Source organism: Buceros rhinoceros, unplaced genomic scaffold (assembly GCF_000710305.1).
Source record: "Buceros rhinoceros silvestris isolate BGI_N320 unplaced genomic scaffold, ASM71030v1 scaffold7620, whole genome shotgun sequence".
Taxonomy (NCBI): domain Eukaryota; kingdom Metazoa; phylum Chordata; class Aves; order Bucerotiformes; family Bucerotidae; genus Buceros; species Buceros rhinoceros.
In genome coordinates, this window is record NW_010390099.1 from 34816 (window position 1) to 43492 (window position 8677).

The window sequence follows — 8677 nt, forward strand, 5'->3', positions numbered from 1 at the left end:
ACTTGCCATGCTTACGTAAGTCCTTTTTTACAACTGGAAGCAGGGATAGAAAACCCTGTCCTCCTATTTACTGAAAAAAAACCCACCCTTCCTTCCCTTAGCCATGCAACTTCCTCTTGGGGGGAGCTGGCCGGGGGATTGTGATTTACATGCCCGCTGAGCAGAGCACTGCCTTGCCTGGCGCATTACTCATAGGCAGCGTGCTTCAGCCCTTCTGGGAAGCCCCAGCCAGGAAGGAGGAAAAGGTTAAAATCAAAATTCCACCGCTTATTTCTGAACCTTGGCTGCTTCCACGAGCAGCACTTGCGGGTCATCTGGGTCTTAAGTCAATTCTCCTGCTCCTGTAGCCAATCTAAAATATCTGCTTCACTGCTCTTCTTCCAAAGACCCACAGGGAAGCAAATGCTCGAGGCCGTCTTGGATGCGCGAGGGCAGGTGTGAGTGACATGGAGGCCCCAGCAGACCCACTAGAAGTAAGTGGCTGTTTTGGCTGTCCTCTGAGGTGTTCTCTGGTTAACAGGAAAGGTTCGAGTTGGTGCAGGTATCGCGCTTTGTAGATTAACAATTGTGGGCTCATTTTTGTGTTCCAGTAGATCTCTCTGAGTGACTTGTGCTGTATAAGAACAGAAGCAAATGTTAGAAATGTTTTTGAATGTGGCATTTTTGAAAGAAAACCTTCCCTAGTGGTTTTTGGTTTTGTTTTTTCCCCCCTCTAAAAGTATCTGGTCATTTTAATTTGTTGTTACACAAAGGGCAGAAAGCAGTTCATTTTAGTGACCCACAGCCTCTGTGGGCCAGTCAGTGCCAAGTGTCTACACAGCTGTCAGATTTGCGAGTTGTCCTCTTCGCTGAAGCGGGACTCTTAAATACGCACTTAAATACACTGAGCCCAAGGCTCAGATTCTGAAATCAATTCAACACGCAAATAACTGCATTGACCCAGGTAATTGCTGCAGGTACTTTAAGTTAAACAAGTCCTGGACTTCTGCAGGAAGAGGGATTGCGTGTCTTCTGGCATGGGAGTCAAGTGCTCCACATCAGGGCTCAGCAGGACTGGCTGTGGAACAAATCCGTGGTCCGAATTTTTGCCTGGGAAGAGACACAACAAAACTAGCCTTTGATCATCTTCATTGGTATCTGGCATTATTTTCTTCAACTAGAAAATTTTAATTTATTCCAGGAGATTTAAGACCTCAGAAGTGCTCGCACTTTTATTCTAGTTTCTCATGTATTGGTTGAGAATTTAGGGAGGGAAAAAAACCAAACCCTGACCTGTTACCTGGACGTGGTATGTTTTATTCTTCTGCACATTTATTATTTTTCCCAGTACAGTTCTCCCGATATATCTCTCTCTATATATCAAATAGATCATGTTTGTTTTCATGCCAATCCATAAAAATGTCTTGGAAATTACAATATACAACCTTGCCATTAAAAAAAATGAGGATTTAGCTGCTGTTGTCCTGTGTGGGCAAAACTCCACACTTAAAAAATGGAACAAATGCCGATTGATGTCCTAATTTCTCCAAATGGCCTGTTTGTTTTCTGGATTGCTTCTTTTGAACCCATTGTGCTGAAGATTATGCCTTGGCCCTGCAAGCACTTACGGGGTAATACTACTAATTATTCCAGTTCTTGTAAGTGAGGGGAATGGCTTACGCCCACTTCAACTTAAGCTCAACTTTTGTGGCTTGTGCTAGTTGTTTGTGTTACCATCTGTGAGATAATTAAAATCCCATTTTGTGTTCTGTGTCTCAGATGGTACAAACAGGCACAATTTTCTTTATTTCAGTGGCTATTTGCATGGTGCTTCAGTTAAGACGCAGGGTTAAAGAAGATGTACTCTTCCCAATCTGCTGTCAGCAGGTGTAAAGGGACTGGAATACAAACACAACGTCAGAAAATGCGGCTGTTTCATTTCTTTCCATGCATGTGGCGGAGTGGATGGAAGTTTTATGTGATAGTCTTGGCTCAAAGAGCAGATGTCGAAAGCATTCATTCTTGAACTTTTTTTTTCTCTCCAGTCAAGACACGTATTATTGACCAAAAAGAAGCCCGTATCAGCCAGTTCTCTGGAACAACAGATCCTCTCACTGGAAAGACAGAGACGAGAGGTAATCTTAATTTACCCTCAGCTTTACAGCTCTAACCTCTCAGACAGGTATCCCAGTGTCAGTGCTATGCCTGGGGCAGGAAGTCGCTGAATGCGTTATCTCTGAACATGCTATCTCATATTACGCTGTTTTGTTGCTGCGGTCGGTTTTACCCACCGGTCCAGCGAGGCCTGTGTTTTTCCTGTGGGAACCTCATCCTGCGCTTTGGTGAGACAATTTCAGTGTGGAGACTTTCTGCTGTGCATTGCTTCCCAGCCCAAAGTGTGCAAGCGCTTAAAAATTATTTTTGAACTAGTTCCTATATTCCTACTTCTCTCTGCCAAGCTAATGGCTAGAGTTATATTTGGAAAACTGTTCCTGCAAACAAACGATGACTTATTGTAACGCGACTGTGAATCTAGAAGAGCAGAGGTTTTTGCAGCACAAAGGGCAAATTTTCTTAATGATCACATTTGTAAAGGTCAAGGAGGCATTGTTAGTAGTAGCCAGTAGTGTCTTGGTCACAGGTAGCCCATCTTCCCATCCCGCGCACATACCCTAGCTTGGTTTAGTGGTACTGAAAAAGTCAAGTGGGGTTTGCAGCCGCTGGTAACTGCAGTCAATAGGAGTCTTCAATTCACTTGTTTGAAGTCAGAGACCTTCTAACTGGAAATACGTTCACGGAATTAGAGCAAACTAATGAGAAGGTCCTTTGGCCATTTCGGAGTTGCAGCGTGGGGTTTGTACAGCGTTGTTAATGATCACCGGCAGCTTATGGTGTATTTGGATGTGTCCTGAATGTTGCATCCTGAACGTGCGTGTACGTGAACGTACGTGTACGTGAAGTAAGAGAGCTCTGGCAGATGGGCTTGCCAAGCCTTAAACCTGCTGTTTCTGACATGAACCGGCCGCAGGATGAGGAGGTTGTGAATACCCGTAGCTGGAGGATTAAAATGCCAGTCTCTTTTTTATTTATTGACCATGTTGAAACAAGGGTTATTTACTGTGACTGCCTGATAATTACAGCTTTTGGAGGTGAACAAGCAATGGGATCATCAATTTAGAAGTATGAAACAGCTTTATGAAAAACAGGTAATGATGCTGACTTCTTCCACTGGAATATGTCTGCCACCTGCTGATAGTTACCTCGATGCTTAAATACCAACCAGCCATGGCTATACTAGATATCTCGTGGCGGGGGAGGGGAAAGGCACCATCTTTCTTTGTCTTACAATTTTGCCTGGTATTCCAAAAACCAAGTTGGTTCATTGACTGACACCTTTCATATCCTGTTCCCTGCTATGAAAAGGAAGTTTGCAGAATGATCTCATGTGCTTATTAGGAAAATTTTCTCTCTAATGTTTTCCTTTGATTTGGGTTTTTTTTTTCTTTCCCCAAAGAGAAGAGGAATTTAAATGGCTCGTCCTCATTTAATAGGGGACCATTTTCTGCCTCTGGCTAGATCATTTGGATGTGCATCACCACAGAGGGAGTCTAAATTGCAAAAGGAAGAAAAAAAAAGAACTTTAAAAAGGAAAATTCATTTGGATGTACTATAGCTATCTTTTGGCAGAAGAACAGTGTGAGACCAACTGAGGTAACACCAACAGAGACTTTGCCCGGGATCATTAATAGTCTCCACTGCAGACAGAGCAGTGGAGCTTGGAGGTAGGGAGGGGCAAGTCAGTGGCTGGGGATTTCACATGCAACCACATCCACTCCTTTACACCGATCTGCTGAGGGCTGACAGGGTTTGAAGGCACCTCTGAGGTGCTGTGCCTTTCAGGATCGCCAGTCAGCCCACCGTGGTCTGTCACTTGCTTTTCAGCTGGCAGAAATGAAAGCAAAACTGGACGAGTCAGAGAGGAGAGTCGGTGAGCTGGAGGAAGAGAGGCATCGGCAGCATCCAGAAGGTGGGAGACTGCGAGCCCTGGGCAGAGAGAGGCCGTTGCAGGAAACGGTAGGAGGGTGCACTCTGTTACCCTGGCTGTGCTCGGTGTTGAACGCTGTCTTGCCTTTCCTCTCTCTCCTCTCCTGAGTAGCAAGCGTGGGTTGTTGCACAGCCGTGAGATGAGATTGTGGTGTGGAGTGCACTTCAATATTGTACCCAAGGCAGCGGCTGATCTGCCTGATCAGAGAACTATGTATAGAGAGTGAGTAATTTCAATAGCGGTTGGCAGAGAGCGTGGCATTAGTGTGCGTGTGGGAGTAAAGAGCAGATCGATACGAGCACTGCAGAGATTTCCTTCCTTGCTGATTGGGTCGGGGCGCCTTTCTTTGTGATGGAAAACGCTACAGTGATTTCAAATGGAATGGGAATGTCATTGCAGATGTTACATGAGGTGCACGGCAATGAATACGTGAGGGAATGAATTCACTACCCACGTTTTGGTGTTGACAATACAGGCTTTTATATGTGTGCTGGCTATCTCAGCTCCCCCAGAATATTAGTGATGTCGGTGCAGTTACTAGGGCTGAAAGCACCTGGGCTGACCAGCAGCTCTAGAACAGCATTCACCTCCCCCTGAGAGTGGTTGGACACTTCAGGACTCCTTGAGAACTGCCTCTCGTGTAGGCATTTGCATCTAAAGTTAGATCCCTGAGCTGAATTCGCACCCCCGTAGAAGCCCCAGCCTGAGTGGTTGGTGTGTGCATGCCCAATGCATACACAAAACCTTGTGCCCCGTTTCACAAGCACCACGGAGCGGTGCTTCCTAGTCTCGTCATGCTTCATGGTTTCACACACTTCACAACCTCTTGTAAGAGTTTCTGGATGGTGCTCTGATGGCTGAAGTTGGGCTTCTCTCTTTGCTTGATAATACAAAGCAAACGTGAAAACGAGTGGCAATTGCATCACTTCCAGGCTCAGATAAGCTGTAAGTTAGCTGCTGCAGGAAGAGAACTGCAAAGCCCTTAGATAAATGTTCTGCTTATGAAGATAAAAGCTTGCTTGCTTACCAACTACAGTAAGGTCTTAGCTAAGCACGTGCTGGATTGCCAGTTTTTTCAAGCAACCTACGTCGTTAGGTGCTTGCCAAATCACTGCCTGTATTAGCTCAGTGTGGATTCAACGGGAGACAATCCATCTTCCTGTTCCTGTTACCAAGGTTTTTATAGGGACAGGTTAACTAGCAGGGAACTTCAGCCTTAGATCAGCAATTTTTAAATGAATTATATTCTCAGCCAGGAAGTGCTTCTATTTACTCTGAATTTCATCACTTTTTGGAGGTTATGCAGGGGTGCAGGAGGTCCACACCTTCGCAGAGGTGGCTGCTGAAAGTAGAGATTTGTGAAGGAGCAGCAAGGATTGGAACACCCCTGTCAGTGGCTGTGCCAGCTCGGGTTGTTCTGTGCTGCCCCCGGGGCAGGATGAAGACAAAGCAGGGCCCTGGGGGTGAGCAGGCTTGTTGCTTTAGAACTCAGCAGATGTGGAAGAGACCCAAGATGACAGATGTATCAAGATTGATTTCTAGGGCATTGTGGGGGTTTTGTTGTTGGGCTTTTTGGTTGGTGGTTGTTCTGCAGCACCCAACTCTCTTCATACCTGCATTTGATTTTATGTATTTACATGGGTGTGTGTATTTTTCTTTACTTGAAGGGTAAAACCCCTATATTTTTCCAGTGTTTTGCCTACCACCCTTGTACCCACGGAGCTGGGATGGGCCGTACAGGACAATTGCCAGAGCAAAGTGATACGGTGTTTGTTCTCTCCTTGCTTATCTAGTCCAGCAACCTGACAGTACCTTTTAAATACGTTTACTCAGAGTGGCAGTTCTCTGGGTGCTCTGCTAAGCCATTTAGGAAATCCAGCAGCACCAAACAAACCCAAGACAGAAAACGTGCTGCTGTTTCCTTACAGGGCTTTTTTTTTAACTTTTTTTTTTTTTTTTGCAATGAGCCTAGAGGTATGGCTCTAACAGAACAATGGTTTTGTGAACTTCATCTGTCCCTGTGTCCTCCATGGCCCGCAGAGGAAAACTGACCGGTTTGGAGGTGTATTTCCGATCTTTCGATGTACCCATAGACAGGAATCAAAGACCAGCCTAGTCACCAGGTGCCATAATACCTAAGATTCAGTGTCGAATAAGAAGCAATCAATCAGATGTAAGAATTCAGATGGTTCAAAAACCTGAACAAACTGGAAATCTTTAGTTATAAATGGCCATGTTCCAGGAGGTGTCAGCCTCTGAGGAGGAGAGTGTGTGCTAGAAGGTAGGAAAAGAGAATGGCAAAGGTGAACAGCAGAGCTAAAAGCCCATATGGATTTTAGTGATTTGATTTGATTTTCTTTAACCTCGTAAAACATGCATGCACATGCCGGCTTGAGCTAGCTTCTGGGTGAGCTCCTATGCTTAACACAGAGATGCCCAGTTTTTGGAGAAATGAAATGTTCCAGCCCTTTTAGAACCAAGGAAAATAAAGCTACTTCCTGCGTAAGCAGCACTTTCTCAAGGGTGTTTTTCAGTGGCTCAGTTAACCCACGGTGATGCACTTCTCGTGAGCAACTGTGTAGGGACATGCACGAAGAAGGGTCAAGCTCAAGTCAACAAGAACCGTGATGGGGTCAGAGGAAGTGGATTTTTAAGCCTTGGTTGGTAGCTCAGTAATCCTTGAGCAGGCTGAGACCCGCCTCGGTCTCTTGTGTGGTGGAACAAGCCCTCAGGCTGTGGTACTGGGACCTGGTTTTGTCTTCAGTGTTGTATGACGCTGGGAATGGCTAGGACTTCAGTGTTTGGCCCTGGCCTCACGCTGAGAGGGCATGAGGGTAATGGAGGTTTGGGATAATCATCGGTATGGTACTGATCTGCTTGGCCTGCCAGCTTCCTCATGCCTTCGTGCAACTGCAGACTGCAGGGAGCAGGGATTTAGTCTGGTATGTCGTCTCTGTCTCATCATATAGTGAGTGGTCAAAACAATTTCAACAGACTTTATCATATCTGGGCTTTACTAACCATCCATCTTCCTGTTGCCTCCCTCCCCAGCTGTGTTTGGGACAACAAAAATGCGGCACATCTGCCAGACAGCAGAGACTCTGAAAGTTGTTCTTTAAAAATGGTTCCATCTGCGTTTCAGCAATGCCTCTCTGTATTTTTGCATCCCAGAAAGAAACAAAGGTCCTTAGTGAAGCTCTCCATGAAATGAAGGAAGAGAACAAGCTCTTAAAGCAGCAGAATGCCTCCATGGTCCGAAAGAATGAACACTGTGAGCGTGAAATAAGTCGTCTCAATAAGGTATGAACAAGAGTGAGCCACTGACCACCTTAATTAAAGGAATTAGATTCCTTTAATTCTGGGGTCTCTGTTGTCAGGCAGTGACACTACCATCCTTTCAGTCCTGGCTGAGTAACCTGTGCACGGTAGCAAACTCACGAGCACCATTTGGGAGCTGGGGAAACAAAACTTTCTTCAGCTAATACCGGTGCGTGCTGTCCTTGGCAGGACGTAGGGTTGCAATGTAAAGAGGAAAGCCAAGACAATCTTTGGCTTCTCCTGTGAAACCTCTATACGCGTCACATCTAAGCTCCTTCTTCGTTCTCCCTCCTTAGAACAAAAGGGAAATGGCACAAAGATGCTTTCATATGCATCCTGTGAAACACTGTCATTAAAAAACCATGCAGACAGTTTAAAAAACATTGTTTTTCATATATTCTGTTTGAGAATGATGGATTCTCTTCACAAAACACGCTCCTGTCTTTTTATACATGTACATATATAGATTCATACGTGTAAGTATTACGTGTACATATGTCTGAGGAAATTGCCGTAAAATAGCTAAAAGGGATTTATTTTTTTAACTGAGGGAAAGTAATAAATATAACGTTGTTAAATCAAAAGATGACATAAAGCAGTGGATGTTTTCTAACAATTTTGTATTTCATGGTGAACCACAGATGCTTCCTGAGGAAATGCACTGCAGTCACTATTGCTGTGTAACTTCACGGGATGCACAAGCTACAGGGCCATGATGTGCAAAAGTCAGGGCAAAAAAAGTGATGTTGCTATATTAAAAAATTGGACAGAACACATAATCCCTCGCTCTTTTTGAAATGCAGTGGCAGGACTTGCTCGAAGCCTCGGAGTAACTTGCGAGGTCTTGTCTGTAAAACAGCCCTTTATAATGTTTCGTTTTGCTGTCTTACCTTACAGTGTGTTTGGAACCAGGACAGATGGGTAAATAGACCATTGAAACACCAATTTCATGTAACGGACTTTCCCACGAGTAATTTACTGATTTTCCGTGTATTTGCATCCTTCCAGTCTCATGCCGTGAATGCACGTGAGTCTGGAAGGGGACCGTCTGCGCCCTGTTAAGTCTAGTCCCCTGCTATTGCAGGTTCAGTGACTTGATGTTCTTTGAAATCAAACACATTTTTCCTTACCTAAGCTCCTTCCGCTGTGCCTCTGTTGGAGGGCTGCTCTGGAACTGTGGCCCTTCTCTCGTTAGACGCGTTCATCTGTTTCGTTTGGGCTGATATTAATTTGTTGTTCTGGTGGTAGTGTTGAACAGATCTGTCCTCTTCCTGAAGCAGAGCTGTTCCTTAGGGAAAATACGAAGAAATGCTCTCAGGGGCACTTGCTCTTTCC

General features: G+C 45.0%; 1 protein-coding gene across 1 annotated transcript in view; it reads left to right on the forward strand.

Annotated features, from left to right (window-relative positions):
* Positions 1-8677, forward strand: part of TNIP3 (TNFAIP3 interacting protein 3) — a gene marked incomplete at its 5' end in the record, with an annotated part of 59327 nt that overhangs the window by 34305 nt on the left and 16345 nt on the right. The window contains 5 exon segments of the mRNA XM_010136492.1: positions 387-473; positions 2025-2114; positions 3120-3185; positions 3922-4053; positions 7196-7324. Coding sequence (XP_010134794.1) covers positions 387-473; positions 2025-2114; positions 3120-3185; positions 3922-4053; positions 7196-7324 — 504 coding nt within the window.